At 35.5% G+C, this 23,340-nt stretch overlaps 1 protein-coding gene across 1 annotated transcript in view; it reads left to right on the forward strand.

The window, feature by feature from the left end:
• Myo3a (myosin IIIA) overlaps positions 1-23,340 on the forward strand; it is a 200,593-nt gene that overhangs the window by 172,082 nt on the left and 5,171 nt on the right. The window contains exons 30-32 of the mRNA XM_026401190.2: positions 14,884-14,990; positions 16,909-16,949; positions 18,467-18,610. Coding sequence (XP_026256975.2) covers positions 14,884-14,990; positions 16,909-16,949; positions 18,467-18,610 — 292 coding nt within the window. The remainder of the gene's footprint in view (positions 1-14,883; positions 14,991-16,908; positions 16,950-18,466; positions 18,611-23,340) is intronic.

Here is a 23,340-nt window from a genome sequence, read left to right on the forward strand (position 1 = left end):
TTCTTTTCACATTCTTAACTGTTTCCTTTGCTGTGCGGAAGCTTTTAATTTGATGCCATCTCATTTATTAATTCTTGGCATTATTTCCTGAGCTTTAGGGGTCCAATTGAGAAAGTCATTGACTGTGCCTACCTATTGGACTGTTGACCCTATGTTTTCTTCCAGGAGTTGCATAGTTTCTGGTCTAATTCCTAGGTCTTTGATCCATTTTGAGTTGGTTTTTGTGCAGGATGAGAGAGAAAGGTCTAGTCTCATTCTTCTACATATGAATAACCAGTTTTCCCAGCACCATTTGTTTAAAAGGTTGTCTTTTCTCTATTATATGTTCTTGGTACCTTTGTCAAAATCAGATGACCATGACTGTATCTGTATGTGTTTGTCTCTGTGTCTTCTAATCTGTACCACTGGTCTATGTATCAGGTTTTATGCTAGCACCATGCGATTTTTGTTACTATAGCTCTGTAGTAAAATTTGAAGCCAGCTATTGTGATGCTTCCAGCATTGCCTTTTTGGCTTGGAATTCCTTTGGCTATTCTGGGTCTTTCATTCTTCCAAATAAATTTTAGGGCTGTTTTTTTCTAGTTATGTGAAGAATGGCATTGGTATTTTGATGGGGATTGCACCAGATTTGTATATTGCTTTTGGCAGTATAGACATTTGAAAAACATTAATTCTGCCTATCCATGAACATGGGAGGTCTTTCCATGTTCTGTATCTTCTATTTTTTTTTCTTTGATGTTCTGTAGTTTACATTGTAAAGGTCTTTCACCTCCTCAGCTAGATTTATTTCCTTTCCACACTTAAACTAAGAATTATCATGACCCATTCCAGATTCTTGCAGATCTAATGCTTTTTCTGCAGTTATTTTTACACACCTCACAGGCATCACAAACTTCCTAAAAGGTATTCAGATGCACACTTGTTGGCGGAAACAGATTATCAGTACCAAAATCTGTATGTACTTATCCTCAAAGTTTATTCATATATATTAGCTTTGCCTTTTTCAAGTAGATTTTCAGTCTTTTGCAAGCAGGATCATGTCATTTACTATGTACTCATTCTTTTCATTGCATAGTGACAGTAATTAACTGCTATTAATTTGTTGAAAAGCTGCTTAATTTCCTTCAAACACTATTTTGGAACAAAGCATAGTGGCCAGAGAAGTAAAATTTTTGTAAATTTGGTTTTATCAAATGAAGAATGTAACGTTATAGTCTTTAAATGCTCATTCATTTTCTTATATTATCTGCTTTGAAACTCCTCTAGTCAGAAAAAGAAGGTTTTATATAGATATCCTAACTCCTTAGTTAATCAGAAGGACTAATCACAGAATTGGAAACCTTGCAGTGCAAGCAGCTGCCCTAACCTGCAGAGGAAGGATGCAGGTGAATGGCTGATGTGTTAGCACAGGTTCCACAGGTCATCTAGCAGGACAGTACTTCCTGGAAGACCATACCTTCCCAGGAAATATTTAATTTTGGAAAACAATGTCAAATTCACTTATAGATAACTCTGCCATTAAAATAGCTTGCAAGCCACCAAAATTTATCTCATACCTCTCAAAAATCTGCAGGCATCTTTAATAATTTGCTATACCTAGCTCTGTGTTGAAGAAACTCACTAAGCCTTGGCTGAATTATGGAAATGATCTGGAAAATCTTACCACTTATTTTTTTAAAAGCCCTAGAAAACATGGATAATACATGAGGGTTAGTTAAATTTTTCAAATGAAGTTTAACAAACTGTAACCTGTAACTGTAACTGTAACCTTATTTTATAAGGGGCTCTTTCTGTGAGATATATGTTTAAATGTGTTGAAGTATCAGGTAAAAGTTTATATCCAAATGAAAGCCAAGGACTAATGAAGTTTAAAAATAAAATAAGGTAAATATATGAACTTACTTTGTCATTTGAGAATAATTGTTGTAAATTTAAAATGATAGGAGCCAACTACACCTGCATTTCCACTGAGAGAAATGCAGTATGAGAGGGTGATAATTAGAACATGGCCATTGGATCACAGACCCTAACAAATGGTCTTGTATTTGTCTATGATGACATCACCTGTATTGCAGATTTCTTCCTGAAGACTTCTCCTTTGTAGGATTTTTTTCTTCTTAATTATGGTACACCTGGTGATTTGTGTTGCCCATTGTGGAGAGGGAAGAAAAGATTAGTTATAAGATAAATGAAAAGCAGATTCTTCATTTGATAAAAACCAAAGCACATTTTGGTACCTCCAAAGCACATTTTTTTTCTCTTTTTCTGACTATCCAACAGGCTGAAAGTTTTTAATGGGTTGCAAGGTTAATAAATAAGAATGCTGTTATAGTCCCCATGCTTCATTTACCCAATATTATCTGTAGGTTCCATACCAAGTCAGAGCAGTCCCTTTCCATGTACACATATAGTTGATCTTATGGAAATATTTTTATGTTGCTTTCAAGTAAATGTCAAGGGGAAAATAGCAATTTTCTATTTATGTTGAAATGTTTATGTCATTTATATTTATAAAATAGCCCTAGTATTTTCAGTTATTATGGTACAGATTTGATCTGCTTTACAGTATCTCTATCACTTACTGTAATGCTGGAATCTAGACATGTGTTTTTCAAACTGTACAAGAATGCATCTCCACATGTATCAACAAACTCCACATATGAAAACCAGGGAGTTCAAATAATGGTGAGCTGGGTATTTTCTAGGAATATCTTTTCATGAAGAATAGAAAGTAATGTGATTTGAGAAGTTATATTGCTTCCTGAATCAGTATGCCTCTGGTGAACACTTAACCTTCTTAAGTTTACTTGTTACTTCCCTTCCTGCATAAGTAGCATTACTAATTCCTCAAAATTCTCTTTAAAAAAGAAATACTTTTAATCATACTTCATAATTGCTTTGAGAACCATTTTTTCTATTATAATTTTATTAAATACTAATTATAAAAAACAGTTTGCCTGGGCTGGGTTTGTGGCTCAGTGGTAGAATGCTTACCCAGCAAGTGTGAGGCACTGGGTTCAATTCTCCACACTACATGTAAATAAATAAATAATAAAGGTCCATCAACAACTGAAAAAAAAAATTAAAAAAAAACAGTTTGCCTTATGTAAGTTTATACTCTATAAACTATGGATTTCTGACACACTGACTGAATTAGTTCAGGCAAAATACTTAAACTAGAAACCATAAGTGGAAACAACTTAATTTTTTAAATCCAAATTATCTATCACCATCTCATAATTTTTATCTCTTCTAATGTACAAAGGACACTGAATTGACATAGATGCAGGAGAACAACGAACTACATGTTTCCTCCAAATTTATCATGAAATTCTGATTTTAAAAAATGCACACATACACAAAGGTCAACAATGTCATTCAGCATTGGAAACAGAGATTTTAGTTTTTCATTTACATATTTTAATACCATAGTTCTTAGCTAAACAAGATCAAATCAAACAGAAACTGCATAAAATAATAATATAGCCAATAAGGCAAATTCATCTACAGAGTATTTATAATTTTGTTGCTAGAGAAAAATGCCTTCTTTTAAAATATCTAGTGTATTTTAGAAATTGTCCTTATAAGTAGACATACTGGGTCAGTCCATAGACCCCCAAGAATCAGAACTAAACCAGGTTACTTTTTCTGACCATAATACAACATAGAAGTGGAAAGCAAATCTGCAAATTATAAATCATAGTAAATAAATTAGAATTATAACTTATTTCAAAATAAAAAAAGAATAGCCATATATTAAAACTATGAATGATAAGTAGCCAGATCCTAATTTAAATGTGAAGTAGCCAGAAATTTCCTAATTTGATAGGAATTTTCAAATTATTACATATTTTTATTGTTGATTGAGAGCAAAGAAATGTGAATAAAAGGATATAAGCTGAAAAAGTAAAAATGAATATTTAACCCCAGGAAAAATCGGACAAGGAAAAAATAATGATGATTCAGAAACACAATTATCTAAATGAAGATATAAGAATGTTTTTAAAAATGAAAGAATAAACAAAGTCCTGGCTAATTATTTTTAAAAGAATCCCAAAATATTAGAAATTAAAATGAGATTATAACAATGATAGTTGAAAATACTAAAATGTTGCATGCTATAAATAAAGTTCAACAAAAGCAATGTGGGGATGGAATATAAATTTCAAAGAAAAAATGTAAATATAACAACCTGTCTGTCAAACAATTACCTTTGCTTGTGTAGTATTTAAGCAAATGCATCCAAGTATTCACAGAATAGATAATTTCCATACTATATAATCTGTTTAAGAAAAATATAGTTACCTCTTTTATAAAGTTCATACATCTTAGAACATAAGTCTGAGAAACAACATTTTTTTAAAAAAGCTGGATCATTATCAGTTATGGATTTAGGAAAAAAAAACTATTTTAGTAATAGGCAGTGGAATGCAATAGTACTTTAAAGGACTATCCAAATAAGCCAAAATATGTGTCTGTAATCCCAGTCAATTGGGAGGCTGAGGCATGAGGATTGCAAGCTCAAGGCCAGCCTCAGCAACTTAATGAGACTCTGTCTCAAAATGAAAAATAAAAAGGGCTGGAGATTATAGCTTAGGAGTAGAATACTCCTGCATTCAATCCCTAGTATCACTAAATTAATAAATAAACAACAACAACAAAAAAGAGATTTTCTAAATAATACATGTGAATATAACATTATATTAAAGGTCAAAAGAAACAAGTCATCTTGATAAATGCAGGTGCAGTTTTCAATAAAATCCAACACCTAGTACTGATGAAACACAAAACTCTTATGAAACTAGAAATGGGATATTCTTTGGCAATATGAAAGTTATATTTCCTAAATTAAACATCAGCATCATAATTAACTATAAAACACTAGAAGCAGTTCCACTAAATGCAGGATTAAGATAAATTGCTAGAAACATGTTTTCTCTTATTTGGGGGGAATTTCTAGTTGATGCAATAAGTTAACAAAGAAGAATTTCTGAGAATCATACTTATCAAAAAAAGAAAAGATAGGATTGTAGAAGTATTACTAGACAATGTGAATTTTGTCTTAAAAATGCAAAGTATGAACCTAAGTCATGATTTGTACAACCAATAGAATCCAGTAAGGATAGAAATCTACTTTACATATTTGTTCCCAGAAAATTTATCAAGGGAAAAGAACTCATTGCAAAGATAAAATCTTGTAGGAAAGCTTACAAGAAAATCACAAAAAAAGAAGAGGTACATGTTGGAATGATACATTGTGTTTCTAGATTGGAAGATAAGATATTGTAAACATGACCACTCCAAAATTAATTTCTAGGTTTAAAAGAAGTTGCATTCAAAATCTCTGTGAAATTTTCTTTGGAACTTAATAAATCTCCCTAAAGATCATTTGTAAATTTCAGGGAGGGAAAGAATAATTACAAATGAGGACTTTCTTTATTTGATTAATAAAATTATGCAATAATAATTCAAAACATAGGCTTTTGTTATAAAAAATTAGTCACAGATTAATGAAAGAGAGTAGCCCTAAATTTGAAATGAGTATTTACAAAATAAAAACAAAAAGCAAAAAACCTTTCATTTACAAAAAGATGCCTCACAAACCTATAAGAAATGGATGAATAATGCTTAAAATTTTCTCTGATTTGAGGAGAAGAAATAAAATACATCCTTACATTATGCTGAATACACAAGTATTTTCCAAATATTTTTAAAAAGACCAATCTTTAATCATTTAAAGATAAGACATAAACCAAAAGAAACCAATTCCATAAACAATATTTCACAATCTCTGCTTATAAAAATATAAAACATAAGAAATAACAAAAAGGAATTACAAGGCAAAACGGTGAAAGATTTAAATTGCACAAACATTAAAACCTAGAGATTCAAAAGCATCATTAAACGTTGAAAGAACAGAAGACAAACTGATTAAAATGGGGCTGGTGTTGTGGCTCATTGGTAGCGTGCTTGCCTAGCAAGCGTGAGGCCCTGGGTTCGATCCTCAGCACCACATAAAAACAAATAAAAGTATTGTGTCCAACTACAACTAAAAAATAAATAGAAAAAAAAAGAAATGAAAATGCTGTTTCAAACTGATTAAAACGTTTAGAATAAAGTACAAAAGGTTAACATGTAGAACAGAAGAAAGAGTTCTTATGGATTATTAGGAAAAGCATTAATAGTTCTAATGGAATATGGGCCCCAGACATTAATTTGCTTGTAGAAGAAGCAATGCAGATGACAATACTCTAAGAATAAAGATATACATATTAAAACGAGTTGCGAGTTTTTACTTATCAAAACGGTAAGTATGAAAAAATATTTTAACTATGATGAGAATATGCCTGTTGAATTATTTCCAGACATAATGGTAAGACTGTAAAGAGCCAACATCTTGAAAAGTGATTGACAATGTAAAAATAATAACAATTATAACAATCTGAAATAGTTTACATCATTGACCCAGGAAACCCACTTATGAGAAGGAAATAAGTTGAAAAAGAAAAATTTATGTACATGGCAAGAAACCAAATTGGACAATAAGAGAATGTTTAATAAGTAATGACACATTCACACAGGGAATAGTAATGGCCCTTAAAATTAATTTTTCAAAGAATAACCTGAGCAGACTGCTACTACTAATCTAACTACTGGATAAAATATTGCAGGATGGGAATTGGAATACCGTAAATAAGTCAGCTTAATCTGCCCACTCTCGAGATGGTTCATTAACAAGAGTTCTAGAAAAGTTGAACGGCTGAATGGAAACAAAATGCTCCCTCTGCAGCCTCGTGGATGCTCTCCATCCCTCGCTGACTTTGCTTCATGTAAAATTAACAATCTGATTAATGTCATTGCAACCTGGTACAGAGCTTCCGCAGAGCTGTATGATGAGAGCGTCATCTCCGATTATGTCATCTTTGCTACCAAACTGCCTCAAACCACTAGAAGCTTGCTTGACATCTCTTCTAGCCAGCTCTTTTAAGCCAGCTTAGAGCATGTGACCAAATGCACTCTAATTAGGAATGATGGCTTTTAAAAAATACCAGTGTATTCCACCTCACCTTGATAAGAACCAAAAACTCTTATCTATGGGTGATAAGGTATGAGCAGAGGGAAGCAAAAACTAAATGTTACGTGTTTAGAGTCCAAGAATGTTATTCTCTTCTGTGTTTTAAAAAGACCAATCTAAGAGAATGATTGTGACTAGTCAATAAATAATTTTTAACATTTGGCCTTTTAGGAAAAAGAATGTCAGCGTTTATCTCAGGCTATATATCCAAACATTTTTTTTCAGATAAATAAAGACAACATTAGTTTGAAAAAGTTAGGGGTCTTAAATGCCACCCCTGAGTTCCTCTTCTTCTCCCAGCAGGTAAGTGTGATCAGTATGTGTTTGTGTGTGACCATATCCTCAGCCCATGGATGGTAAGAGACACATTCACAGTGCTCGCTGTGCCCAGCAAAGATGGCAATCTCAAGACCCATCTGCATTGTGGTGTGCATTCATTCCCCTGTGTTTCCATTGTCCGTCTCCTTTTGATGACTGCACATATGTGAAAGATGCCTGGGAATAAGAGTGTAATCTAACCCCATGCCTAGAACAAGACTAACCAGCCTTGGAGGTCTCTAATGCATGACCTCAACCCAATGGAGGTGATGGAATTAGATGGCTGATCTGTGCTGGCCATCTCCAAGAAACAAGAGATCTTCCAGAGGGTGTGTCTGTTCCCACCCTACTGACAGGGCTGCTTTCTCCTCCTCTTTCTTCTGTGTCTACACTCAAAGAAAGGTGAGGGGGAGGCAGAAGGCAGCCCCTTATGTAAATCTAAGAGTATAATTATAAAACTAAAAGTTGTTTCCAAGTTTCTGAATATTAGTGCAAGTCATAAAGTAGCAAAAAGCTGAAAGTCCATTGATAGATACAGGTGTAAGCTGGTGCCACGTCCTGCACAGCCTTTAATTCAGGTTAATGGACCGGGCATGGAAGGGATGGAGAAAAGACAATCAGACACATAAATAGAGAAAAAACTGGTTCTCAGTGGTTGACTACTCCTTAGTAGGAAGGTAGTGACATACAAGAAGCTCAGCATGTTTATTATATAGCTACAAACATCCCAAGGATTTATTGTGAGAAAGTTTCTTCAAAGTAAGCAGAACCAAGGTCATGAGTACAAGCAGCCTGATTATGATTATCAGCTTGCACCCATAACTTTCTACCCCTGAGCAGCTGGCATCTGAACCTCAAGATCAAGAACTGAATAGCTCTGTGGCTGGCACAGAACCTCCTATTGAACAGAGCATCACTATAGCAACTGGGCAGTCTCAGATCGACACCTTCAAACCAAGAGTTCCCAACAAGCTGGTCCTGGGGCACTGATATTCAGTTGGTAGAAAAAGAAAAGCCAAAGGAATGGGTAGTGCTAAGTACATAGAGCAAGACAAGCCCCTGCTCTTAACACTTCGCCTCAGGTAAACTCAGAAGAAAGGTTACCACACAGGAAAAGCAAGAGGTCAAATCCAAGGCAACCACGAGAATTGAAGACATCTCCAGAAGCCAGAGGAATGAGGCCATGCAAGGCAGATAGGAGCACTTGGGAACTGGAGTGTCCACCGTGAGCTCAGAACCTGTACACAGACCTGTATACAGACCTCCTGAAGTGCCAGCCTGGTGGAAGGGCAGATGAGGTGAATGGTGGAAGCTTCAGCTTCTCAAAGGCAGGTCATAATCATGACTGGCTGAGTCTGCCTTTAACATACAGTAATGCAAATTCCTCCCTTCTAAGATTTCCTGTAGGTCACTATATTGCTTGAAGGTCATGGACTGTCAGGAGGAAATGGAAATTTACAACAACTAAAGAATTCATGTCTTAAAGGAAAAATTACAGCAACAGAAGGTCTCTTCTGTTAATATCTGATTTAGACATAGGATACTTATGCAAATTATACTGTGCATGTATAGTTAAGTAAAAGTACAATTATCATTAAAAAAGAGAATAATACTGAAATTTCATTTTCTAAAGCAAATGTTGACAATGAGTTTTAAATCTGTTTCCTGTCTTCAAATGAAAAATATTGAGAAGCTTTATCAATTCTATATGAAAAAAAAAGAGGTGTATTTCTGATAAATTAAAACACTTAAGGAAATTATTACCAGAACTGCAATATAAATAGATGTCTTACCTTCTGGCTATAACCTTTGCAAGCTAATATTTATCATGCACATCATACAAAATAACCACAAACCTAATTTTGCTAGTGCCAACATTGATATGCTACTGATTAATTTGTGATTATAAATGTTTATGTCATTTTTGTAATTAAGGGGTTAGAATGATGTTAGTAGATGGGGTTTGTACTCTCCCGAAGGAACAAAATTTCAGAGAGCCATTAAAGGGCAAAATAAACTTATGCCTCTCTGAAATGTTCATATGCTGGTAAATTCATGGGAAGTTTGCTCTTAAAAATTTTGAAAAACATAATCCAAGGAAATGTTAGCAGAGCAATCAGAACCTGCTGAAGACCTCCATCAATAATTTTTATTTACTGGCCACCCACCTACCTTGCATGGCAATATCTTAAGTGAAATACCTTTAAAGAATATTCAGTGCTCCACTTTAGATTATCCTGGTAAAGGGAAAAAAGTTAATAATAAACACTACTGAAGATTCTACAAGACAAGAATTAATCAGAAATTCTGAAAATCCATGCATTTTGACTTTGTTATCTTTATAACATATATACCCACATGCATATTTATAATTTTACATAAATGTGACCCTACCATACATTTCAGGGGTTATTTTAATGTAGGTTTTTTTTCTTCTTCTCTTTTTTTGTGTTCATTTTCCTGTTCTCCCTCCCAACCTGCATTACCCTCCCTTCAAGGGACCACTTATTATAAAATTATGTATTCTTTCCTATTTTCCATAGATGTATATTCATGCATCTATATATCCAACACTAAAGTTTTACTATTATTTTATGTAAATGAGATCATGATATAAACACTAAAGCAGCTTGATTTTCTCACTCAGCTCCTTATCAGGAAACCCTTCACATCAACTAGTTCAGCTATAATTCATTCTTAGTAGCTGCATAATATGCCATTTGGGGATTATAATGATTATATAAATTTTTTCAATTGTTAGATATTCACTTTGTCTCACATTATTTTGCCACTCTGAAAAATGTTGCACTAAATATCTTTAAAAATGTTCTTGTATATTAGGATTTTAATTTTATAGGATAAATCCTCAGTGGTAGGATTATTCAGTTGAGAGATATTTTTGATTTTGATAGCTTGCTTTCCTAAAAGGTTCTAACAGTCAACATTTCTTTTAACAATTAAATACATTTGTCCCAAATAGTAAGACTACACTGTCCTGACATCCTGTCCTGAAGTGTTATCTATCTTTTCAATCTTGTCTGATGTGTCTAGAGTAAAATGATATCTTATTTTTATTTCAATTTCATTGTATGATTGTGCTTTTCCATGCTTACTTGATTTTTAAATTTGCTCATCTTGAACTTCCTATTGTATCTTTTGATCATTTTTCAGTCTCTACGTTTGTAGTGTTTGCATTCTTTTTTTTAAAGAGAGAGAGAGAGAGAGAGAATTTTTTTTAATATTTATTTTTTTAGTTTTTGGCAGACACAACATCTTTGTTTGTATGTGGTGCTGAGGATCGAACCCGGGCCGCACACATGCCAGGCGAGCATGCTACTGCTTGAGCCACATCCCCAGCCCTGCATTCTTTATATATTAAAAATACCAACCCTTTTATCTGTCATCTGTGCTATAAACAGTGTTTTCCTAGTTTATCACGTGTCCCATGGCTTCATTGCATAAAAGGTTTCTCTGCTCCCCCCACCTCTTGTGTGTGTGTGTGTGTGTGTGTGTGTGTGTGTGTGTGTATGTGTGGTCCTGAGGATTGAACCCAGGGCATCAAGCATGCTACTCAAGTGCTTTATCACTGAACAATACCCCAACCCCTCATCTGTTTTTAATTGGCAAATATGTAAACTTTCTTATGACTTCTAAATTTGAATGGAGACATTTACTCCCCTAGATTGTTCATAATGGATTTCTTGGATTTCCCTCCAAGAGTTTTATTGATTTTTTAATTTCTATTTGTCTTTAAAGCCTAAGGAATTTACTTTTTTTTATATGTGACAGTTTGGTGATCTAGTTAACAAAAGTATATTCAGTGTGTACTATTCACTTAGCACCATGCCTCTAAGCTAAAATGGAAGCAACACTCTTGGCATGTGGCCCACCCATGAGAAGGCAGGAGGACACCAAAACCTGAGTCATCACCCCCTCCATCCAGAAACTTCTGTTCCAACTGTTTTCACAAAATCATAGATAAAAATCATAGATAAAAATCATAGATGGTAAGAAGTGTGGGGTTAGGTTTTATATGAGGTTTCCAGGGCTGACATAACAAACTACTATAGACTTAGTAGCTTAAACCACATCAATGTATTTTCTCATGGTTCTGGGGACTCCAAGTCCAAGTGTCAGCAGGGTCCATTTCCTTAGAGGCCTCCGCACTTGCTTGGTAGATGGCCACCTTCTCCCTTCGTCCTCACGTGCTCCTCCTTCTGTACATGTGTCTAGGTCTGAACTTCTTCTCTTTATAAAGATACCAGTCATGATGGATTAGCTCTGACTGACCTCATCTTAACTTGATTTCCTGTTTAAAAACCCTGTCTCCAAAGATGCTCACATTCCAAGATGCAGATTTTAAGGGGGCACAATTTATTCCATAATGAGTTTCAAATGTTTTGTACAATCAGCAAGCGCCATTAGCTATCAGTGAGAGGGAGATCATTGAAGGCTTCATGGAAGGGAGAGCAAAGGCCAGAGATGGGCACTGAAGGGCACTTGGTGGATCAGTGAGGTGGTGAAACACTCTTCTATGAGAAGATAAGAACAAGCAAAGTTATGGCTCCAAAATGTGTCGGGATTCTCATGAGGTTATTGGACTAAACAGAAGAGATAGTTCATTTTGGGGAGAAATAAGAGATAAAATCAGAATTTTATCTGGATTAGGAGAAGTATAACCTGGATTTAGGAGAAGTCTAGTTTGAAAAAAAAAAAAAAGAGCCATCATAATTTTTTTTAAAAAAATGAAATTTTATAATTGAAATAATATTTAAGACAGAAAAAAAAATCTGGCTTCTGATTGTGAAATAAAGCATGGAGACCAGATTAAGACTGACACAATTATCATATGGGTGATTGGGCCCAGAGTGGTGGCAGTAGCAACTAAACAGAATGGGAGATGAATATTAGACATTTCAAAGAATGTGTCAAAAAATGGACAGACATTATTCATTGTAGGAAGGCAAGAAGGCTGAGGCAAAGGCCACAGAGTATTTTGAACCAAGACAACAAACAATGGTGCCATTGAGATTGTAGGGAACAGAATTTTGGAAAAAAAGAGGACCACTGGTTCATTTGAGTCTGGAGTTCAAGATAGAAGTATTCATTGAGGAATAACAAATTAGGGCAGGGGCTCTTGTAGGGGGAAAGGTCAAATCTGAGGTGTGCATCAGCATGGAGCAGTTGGTGCAAACTGCAGGAATTCAGGGTGAACTTTTATTGAGCCCTTATTATATGTCAAACATTTCCTTAAGTGCTGGGAGTACAAAAATAAATAAGGCATTTTCTGCCTTCAGAAACCTCATCATCCTCTGTTGGGAAGGCAAGAGGTGGTCGATAATGCTCAGTGATGAAGAAGTCAGAGATAATAAGGACAGATAAAGGGCCTTCGGATTTTTCAATGAAGTGTACCTTTGACCTTCAAGAAGGCATTTTTCAATAGAGTCTTTGTAACTGAAATCAGATTGAATAGGGATCATTTGATGAGCAAATGGAGACAAGATCAAGAATTCCTGTATTACCAGAAACGTCTTTTCTGGTTTTCACTCTTGTGGCATTTAATAAGATTCTTTGCCATCTTCAGTTTCATTTGTGTTACAATAGTAAGGTGCTGGTATTTTAATCCAGATTTGAAATAGTATTAAAGCCATGTTGAAATTTAGTCACAGGCCACTTTGAAATGTCTCTAAAAATAGTAAGAGTATACAGTAACTAGATACTGTATTTTCACGTTTCTTGCCATTCAGATTCAAATGAGATAAGTGGATATGACCAAGACACTTTAAAAAAAAAAAAAACTTTGCAAGAGCAAATAGAAGCTATTTAAGGATCAACACTGGGATAATCAAACGAAGGAAAAATATAAAATACTACTATTTTAGGTGTTAGCAAGAATTCAAGCTTTACCATCTTTTGCCTAGGACAGTCTATGACAGTAGCTAGATATGGCACAGATATTTTTTTCTCCCTCCACCTCCTTGTCCTGTTTCTATGTTGAAGGAAAAGAAAATGGGAGATAAATTGATTAGAAAAGTGTCCAGGCTATTATTAATCCCTGTTAACATAATTCCCTTAACAACTAATTCATTTTCTTTTGTTTTATTCAAAAAAAGGGCAGTAAACTATGGTTGTTTTGATTTTCTCTGGTTAGCTTTGGTCCATGCAGTACACCTTTTAAAAAGTCCTCCTAATTACTTGATCTTCTCTATCGTCCAGTAATTTCCTACATATTTTGAAATAAGTGAACTGGATAGTATTAGACTACAAGTGCTGTTGTGACAAATACGCTCACCTAGCAGGCTGGGTATGAGACTAGAAAGTTAGACATCTGAGTCTTCCATGCTATTTGGAGCTGAGTAACCCTCCCACAGTTGTTTATATATACTAAGTATTACATATTCATTGACTTGAATAGATTTAACTTGACTGGATCAGTATGTTTGGGGATGATTCAGTTTCTCTCTGTATTTCTTCATCTGTGGGTTAGAAACCATTGCTGTCCCTTCATTATTTGCAATAATGATCTATTGCCCTTAAAGTCTTGCTAAGAAATATATGCTCAGATATATGTTGAATGCACCATTCTCCAGCAGCACCCAGACCCACCTCTCCCCCGATCCTGACGTAGTTGTCAAGTAGCCATTCTCTACAACTGCAGTTGGTAGACGGGGTGCTTAAGAGTCTTGAAAACTAGAAATATTTAGTGAGAAGCCTATTAATTCTGTAAATATAAAGCCATTTGTCATGAATATAAACAACCAAGCATGTAGATCATCAGAAGTTCTGTTGCTCTAGCTTTAAGAAGTTGGCTATACTGACAGAAAGATCAGGAAAAGATGACCAAATGTGTTCCTTCTTGGTCAGTATTTTTAAATTGAATCCAAAAATTCTAAGGGTTTGTCTTTTTAAATTTTCATGAAAGATAGATTAGGCATCTAAAAACATGTCAATCCTACAAATGAGCAGTCTGCTCATTTGGGCCATAAGCAGATGGTGCTTTAAAATGAAGATCACCCAGGGCTTGAGTGGTTGGGCCACCTCACCAGGGTCATAGAAGGGGGCAGGAAGGAATAGAAGATGTTGTATGAATATAATGACCCTTTTAAAAATGTTTTATGGGACTGAATAGTCACTGGTAGAGCATTTGCCTGGTATGTGCAAGATCCTGTGTTCAATTCCCATCATCACCAAAAATATAAAAATGAATAATTTTTCTGCCAACTTTGTCCTCCTCCTCCATCCTATGAATTGGTGTATCCTACTCCACACTACTTTTCTTCCTCTTCTTTTCTTTCCCTTAGCTCTCAAGACATTTGGAAGATAGTATGAGGTGAGGATTATGGTAAGGGTTGGTGGGGGAACATATTTCCTCTTCCTCCCAATTTTCACCTCAGTTGTTTCATATAAATTCTTATGTACCCCAAAAGGAAAACATTTCATGATAAAAGTTTTTGTACTTAAATATTTGTTCATGATCTCCTTTCTTATAGATATCTCTAAAGGAAAAGAACCAAAAATATTGAGACCCCCAAGACGACCCCGGAAACCCAAAACATTAAATGACCCCGAAGATTCCACATACTATTATCTACTACATGTAAGTGGCTCACTCTTACCCACGGGAGCCAGAGTATGTTCTGAAGGCCAGTGTGCTGCAGCAGGCACACTGTCACAGAGGAAGGCCTGGCAAACCAGAGACACCTCTGGAATGCCTCTTCACTGACTTTCCCCCAGCTGAGTATCTAGGCACTTTCCTGTCCTCTCACCCCTCTTCCTCATGGTCCAGATCTCTCCTATGGTCCTGGACCCACTGTGTTCTGACAGCAACTTTCTTTGCTGGCCATTAATCTGAGCTTATATGCAAATATCAACCCAGAAAGGGAAAGCCATCATGACTGGAGCTGTCTACAGAGGGTGTGTATTAAGGAATGCAAATGGGTGGGTTATGGTGAAAGAGAAGGGGACAGTCATTGAACACCTTAAATTACAGGCTTAAAGATTTGCTTGTTCACATTCACTGTAATTTCTAATCCCAGAAGCAGCCTTTAATGTCATATCCGCATCTCGTGGTTCAGGATTCCAAGACACAGGTAAGCATGTGTGGGCCACTAATTTTACGAGGTCTTCTGACTCTACTCACAGTTTGCAGATGGGAACTCACTGACATCACCCCTGCTAGGTGTCCCTTGCTCTCATGTTCCTCTTCTCCATAAATCCCACTGTTGTCCACTTGGTTTTCTAAACCAAGAACCTGGAAGTCATCCTGAATCTTGCTTCACCCTTTCATACCTGATCCATTGCTCTAAACTGACGTCTATGGACAAAAGCTCACTGCAATTCATCTTCCTTCTGAAACCTCACAGCATCTACCCTGTTTCAGACCATCATCATTTCTCACCTGGAGTATTTCCAGCCCCACCTACCTGCTTCTAATCTCACCCCCGACTCCACCTCACACACAGGCTGCATCAGAAAATTTTTCTAAACCATAACTTTGATTTTGTTCCTCCTTTGATAGGCCCTTTAATGGCTCAGCAGCTCCACTAGTATACAGTCCAGATTCCTTCCAAGACCTTCTTGTTTTGAACCTGGGACTACTCTTCAGCTTTATATCCTGGTCCCTCCATGTCCACTGGTCATATTTAACTACTTGAAACTCTGCCAGGGAGTGGCATCCTCTCACAGTCCCAGGTCCCTTTCCCTCCATGGGAACTCCATTTGCAATACTGATTCACTCACTCCTGATTGCCACAGAGAGGAGCAACTCTTCTCTGTGCCACAGAGAACTCAGAAAAATGTGCTAGAACCCAGAGAATTTGTTGAGATCAGATTTTCCACCTCCCAAGATACAATGAAGCTCACACTTGACTCCACCTTAGTTAGGGTCTTCTAGTCCTTCCCCTATACTCTGGTGATATCTCTTGAGTTTCTTCAAAAGGCTTGTCACCCTCTTGTTGTTGCCCAGAATTTGATCATGTGAGCTCTTCTTTTATTTCCCTAGCTAAGAGGTCTCTCTCCTAAACTAGAGAGAGCTTAGGTCTCTCTCTAGCTCCAAAATTAATACTAATTTTTTTTTACATTTTCTGTATGAAGATGTACATAGACATGTCTATACACGAGTATACACACTCACTCAGCTTTGTTGGGATGTAAGTTGCATGCCATATAAAACATACAAGTAAATGGCTTTTAGTACAACCATCACCACAACCAATTTTACCAGATTTTCACCACCCCTAAAAGGAACCCTACCCATTAGCAGTCACTCCCTACCCACAATCCCTAGGCCTTCAGAAATCCACTTTCTGCCTGTATAGATTTGCCTCTTCTGTACATTCCATACAATTAGAATCACATAGTACGTGGTCTTTTATGAGTGACCAAGTAATTTTATAAATTTATAAATCTACTCACTGGGCTCTTCCCTCTTTCCTATCTTCCATTAATGCCATCATATTTCAGATTATGATGACACAGTGTTATATATTAGAACTTTTTAATTATATTCCCTTTAGAAGTCAATCCAAGAAGAGAAACGAAGACCAAGGAAAGACAGGTAATGATTACTTCTAGATTTCAACAAGTCGTCTTGTTCAAACAGAGATATAAATCCACTGTTCAAATTATGGTCAAAAATCCTGTGTATTATGTGGATACATTTAGTAGTGCTGTGCTCTCAACATATTTTAAAATGTGTTGTTTATGTGTAATTTACAAGATCTTTCCCACTGAAAATATATTGAGCCAGCACTGTAAGAAGCATTTTCTAAGGACTTGAACATGTTTTGAAAAAAAGGATACCATCCCCAATATAGAATTTGCTTTTCTCAGTCCACTGAATAGTTTTAATTGGGCAATTTGAACATACTCATATTCGCAGAATTTCTTTCCCTAAATTCCTTTTGCTTTTTCTCCTTCAACACATGCTAAATCTCATGTTTTATTTTTATTTTCATGGGTTTGTTAGGATAGCAAGATTTGTGTAACCTACAGATGTGGCACACTTAACTTCAGGGGATTTTCATTTTCTTATATTGGTTTCAGTCAACCAATACTCTACTATTTTAACATTATGCCACTGCTTTCTAAAAAATATATTCAGTTATGGATGGACACAATACTTTTATTTATTATTTATTTTTATGTGGTGCTGAGGATCGAACCCAGTGCAGCACATATGCTAGGCAAGCGCTCTACCACTGAGCTACAACCCTAGCCCTATACCACTGTTTTAATCAATGCCAACCACTTTCTGAACAGTGCTAATAACAAAAGAGTGTTCTTCTTTTATGCATGAATGAACAGAGTTTTCTATTTATGAATTGATGGCATCCTGAAAGTCTATTTATAAACTGGTATCTGTAACTTTAAAAACATCTACCCAGAAGCCCTGTGAGACCTGGTGGATTTCCATACCTACTGGTTTACATCCTGTGATGTCCATCAGACCACAGGTGCTGAGCACCACAGGAGCAAGACTCTGGCCCGAGTAGATCCAAGAATTAAAATGGTTGAGACACACCCCTGTGTGTATAATGTGTTCAGGAATTAGAATCTGACACAGAAATAAATTCCCTAAAGACAAACAGGTAGAAGGAGGCCAGAGGGTTCCCTGTGAATGAGGGAAATTAAGATCATAAAACCTTGTATGTATCAGTGTACTGATGGCTGATATATTTTTAAAATGCTTTGTGCTTGTGCATAAAGACCAGCTTTCCTGATAGCAGCCCTGGGGTCAGTTGTGAACACAGATGTACGAGAGCAGCGTTATCACTGGCTGTTTCAGTAACTACTAGTTTTATGCCAGGTTAAAACTAAGAGACCCAGGAAAAGCTGCTCCAGCAGCTAATGCTTTATTCCAAGTAAGAGATGACAAGTCTGTTTTTCTTTTTAATTTATGATTTATATGGTTTTTGCACATTTCAAGACTCATTTATATTGACCTGTATGTGTTACTCTTAAATTACAATAACTATTTTTTTTTAAAAAAAAAAAAGGAAAACAAATACTCTGTAGGTTTAAGTAAATAGAGAATTACACTGATGTCATGATATGTTATATGTTCATTTACAGTCAGGGAAAATTATTAGATTTGGAAGATTTCTATTATAAGGAATTTTTGCCCAGTCATTCTGGACCAAAGTACCATGACCCTAACTTAAGAGAATCAAGACAACAGCAGGAACTCCAGAGTCAATGCTTTATGGCTAATGAAAGGTAATAAACTACATTTTAAAATACAGCATGTTCAACTTTATGCTCACAATTCTGTTTTTTTAGCAACTTCACTTTACTTATGGGCTAATGACAAAATGGTTTTACTGAATATTGCTTCTCACAAAGGATACAATGTTTAAAGATAAAATGTTGCAGTAGCATAATCAAACGATCTTCATTTTCTTAGCAAAATCCCAGTTTATACCTGTTTGTATACCTGTTTTCTTGGTCTAATTATTAATAGCATCTCTTTTTAAAAGTTTGTCAGTTTGGATGATAAACTGCCACATACCATATCTAAAATCTATGTTAAACTCTAAATGGTAATTTTATTCCTTATTGGTTTCTTAATTGTGGTTTATAATTTCTCAGAATCAGAATATCAAATCAGAAATATTTTGGAGTAAGACTCATAGAAAAATATGTATTTGGGACTGGAGTTTTTCTCCTACCAACAACTTTGTAATATTAAGCAACTTCTTTTGCAGCTTTTTTGCAACTTTAGGGATTTTTTCCCCCTGTCTCCACGAATTCTTTTTTAAGTTTTAAGATTGAGGATAATAAGACAAAAACATGATATATGAGAAATCGGAACAATGACAGGCTATGAGAAGCTGTTTATCTAAAAGTCCTGAGCCAGCAACCTATCAGCCTAGAACATTTAGAACCCCTCACTCGTCTCATTACAGTGTGACATGATGGGTAAGAGCAGAGGTTTTAGAGTTAGAATGTCTTAGATTTGGATCCTGATAAGGCTATTTGGTGGTTGAGTGATCTTGCTCACATTACCCACCTCTTTAAGCCTTAGTGTCACATCTGCAAAAGGATTTGCTGATAACTGCCTCACTACATTGTTGCAGAGATTAAATGAAATGATGAATCACTTAACACAATATGCAGCATAGGAAAGGTGTTCCATTCATGGTGGCTATTATTTATTTGCTTTTCCAGAATCTACCTGAACTATCATTTTTACTCCTTGTCTCCAAAAAGATTTTATTCTTCCCATTTTGAAATCAAGAACTATAACATGTTGGAGCTTATAGATGTGCTAGTCTAACCACAGAATTCAAGTGCCAAAAAGATTAAATGACTCACTCCAGGTCGCATACAAAGTGAGTGAAATAAAGTCCAAGGTTTTTACACTGTGCTCCAATGTTTTTCACTGACTACCTTCTTCACACTTTAACAGCCAACTCTTCCCTCTCTCCAGAATATTTTTCCTCTTCCCCCAATGACAGAAACACATCTGCTATAAAAGTATTATGTCCCTGAAATGTTACCTGTTATCAAATTATGTTTATGGATGTGTATTTAGTAATCACTACAATAAGAATGCCAGCAGCTAGCATTGGTTGAATGCTTAATTTGTTCTAGCTCTATGCTGTTATCTCATTTAATCCTCACAGCAAGCTAGGGAAACAGTAAGTATTATTGCCCCATTTTATAGATAAAGAGGCTAAATCTGCAAACTTAGAGACTGCAAATAGTCACCTATATAGTAAGTGATGGAGCCTGAAATTTTGAATGCAGGACTCTCCAGTTTTAGATTCAATGACTTTAACTGCTATTCAATATTGTTACTTTATGCAAAGCACTGTGTTGGGCATTTAGGAAGAGGTGTATACAAGGATGCATAAGGAATGGTCCTTTCATCCAAGGCACTTGGTGGTTGAGGGGAAGTATACTGATATCACAGAGTGGGAGGTAGGGATATGACACATTCATAGAGCAATTACCTAGCATATGTAAGGCCCTGATTTCAATCCCAGCACTACAAAAAAATAAAAATAAAAATAAGCAAAGCTGACCAAGAAGGGAATTCCAAGAAAGGAATTTTTGAAACTAAAGATTATAGACATAACACAGCCAAATGCAGTGAGTAAACCTGATAAGATTCTAGTTTTAAAATAGGAAAAAAAAAATTTTAAAGTGGCTCTAAAAGACATTTGGGGGCAACTGGACTTGAGACTAAACTATATGTTCGATGATAGTATTGCAAAAAGAATGTCTTGGTGTGTGTGAATACAGCCACACACACACCAAGTTCTGACATCACTCAGGAAGATGTGAGTAAGCCCAGGAATATGGTGTCCATTGCAATGATAAATTGGATGTCTCATTTTTTAAATTTATTTATTTATTTATTTATTTATTTATTTATTTATTTATTTATATATATAACAGTGGAGTGCATTATAATTCTTATTACACATGTAGAGCACAATTTTTCATATCTGTGGTTGTATACATAGTATATTCACACCAATTCATGTCTTCATACATGTACTTTGGATAATAATGATCATCACATTCAACCATTATTAATTACCCCATGCCCCCTTGCCACTCATACATTGCTGGTGGGACTGCAAATTGGTGTAGCCAATATGGAAAGCAGTATGGAGGTTTCTTGGAAAATTGGGAATGGAACCACCATTTGACCCAGCTATCCCTCTCCTCGGTCTGTACCCAAATGACTTAAAAACAGCATACTACAGGGACACAGCCACATCCATGTTTATAGCAGCACAATTCACAATAGCTAAACTGTGGAACCAACCTAGATGTCCTTCAGTAGATGAATGTATAAAAAAAAATGTAGCATAGATACACAATGGGATATTACTCAGCAATAAAAGAGAATAAAATCATGGTATTTTTGGGTAAATGAATGGAGTTAGAGAAAATAATGCTAAGTGAAGTTAGCCAATACCAAAAAAAACAAATGCTGAATGTTTTCTTTGATATAAGGAGGCTGATTCATAGTAGGGTAGGGAGAGGGAGCATGGGAGGAATAGACAAACTTATGGGTTTTTTTAATTGATGAATAAAAATTATATACATTTGTGGTATAGAACATGATGTATAGAAATGTATATATACACGTTATAGGTGGTTAAATGAAGCTAATTAACAAACACACCATCTCACATGCTTGTCTTTTATGATGAGAACATTTAAAATTTACTTTTTTGGCAGTTTTCAAATATACCATATATTGTTATTAACTATAGTCACCATGTTGTAAAATAGATCTACTAAACTTACTCATGCTAAGATATTGGTCCTGTGATCAGCATGCCCCCAGTCCTCTCCCCTGCCCCTGCCCTAGCAGCCACCATTCTATTCTCTGATTCTGTAAGCTTGATTGTTTTAGATTTCACATGCAAGCAAGACCACATGTTACTTGTCTTTCCGGTCTTGGCTTATCTGACTTAGCATAATGTCCTCCAAATTCATCTACATTGTCACAAATAACAGAATTTTCTTCTTTTATGACTGAGTAGTATTCTATTGAGTATAGAAAATACATTTTTTTTAATCATTCGTCCTCTGGTAACCCTTAGGTAGATTCAGTATCTTGGTTATTGTGAATAGTGCTTCCCTGAGCATGGAAATGCAGATCTGCCTTCAAGGTACTTCCCTCATTTCTTTTGCATATATACCTAGTAGGGGAGTTTGGGAATAATTTGTTAGGTACCTTTTTTTTTTTTATTTTTTTGACGACCCTCCAGACTACTTTTCATAAAGGTGTACTAATTGACATTCTCACCAACAGTGTGCTGGAGTTTCCTTTTTTCTATATCTTCATCAACAATTGCTATCATTTTTTTTTCTTTTTTGATACAGGGTCTCATTAAGTTGCTCAGGCTGGTCTTGCACATGCAGTCCTCCTGCCTCAGTTTCCCAAGCTTCTGGGATTATAGGCATGTGTCATAACACCCAGCTTAACACTTTGTATCTTTTGACTTTTTGATAACAGCCATATTTACAAGTGTGAGGGCATATCTCATTGAGGTTTGATGATTAATGATGTTGAGTTTCTTCTCTTTTTTTTTTCACATACCTATTGGCCTTTTGTATGTCTTCTTTTGAGAAATGTCTACTCAAGCCCTTTACCCATTTTTAATGGGGTTATTTATTTCCTTGCTGTGGAGTTGTTTGAGTTCCACATATATTTAGAATCTTAACCCCTTGTTTTATGTATGGTTCACAAATATTAACTCCCATTTCACGGGTTATACCTTCATTATTTTAATTGTTTCCTTTGCTCCACAGAATTTTTTAAATTAGAAATGATCCCATTTGTCTAGTTTTGCTCCTGTGGCCTGTGCTCTGGGTGTCAGATCCAAAGTATCATTGCCCAGACCATGTCATGGAGCTTTCCCTCTATGTTTTCTTCTAGTAGGTTTACAGTTCCAGGTCTTAATGTTTAAATTTTTAATTCAATTTTCTATATGGCATGAGATAATAGTTTAGTATCATTCTTGTGCCTGTGAATATACAGTTTTCCCAATACTGCTTATTGAAGAAACTCCTTTACTTAATGTTTTCTTGGCATCTTTTTTCAAAAACCAAATTACTATAAAGGTATGGGTTTATTTCTGAGCCCTCTATTCTGTTACATTGTTCTGTGTGTCTTTTTTCATGCCATTATCGGTTTGTATTGCCATAGCTTTGGAGTAGGTCTTGAAATTTGGTGGTATGATGCCTCCAGCTTTGTTCTTATTGATCATGATTGTTTTGACTGTACAGGATCTTTTGTGGCTCCATGCAAATCATTTGGAATTGTTTTTCCTATTCTATTAAAAAAATGTTGGAATTTAGATTAGGGATTGCTTTGATTTGTAGCTCATGGAGTGTTATAGACATTTTCAACATTATTAATCCTTGTAATCCATGAAAATGGGATATACATTCTCATTTATTTGCACCTTCTTCAATTT

Source organism: Urocitellus parryii, chromosome 9 (genome assembly GCF_045843805.1).
Source record: "Urocitellus parryii isolate mUroPar1 chromosome 9, mUroPar1.hap1, whole genome shotgun sequence".
In the NCBI taxonomy this organism is placed as follows: domain Eukaryota; kingdom Metazoa; phylum Chordata; class Mammalia; order Rodentia; family Sciuridae; genus Urocitellus; species Urocitellus parryii.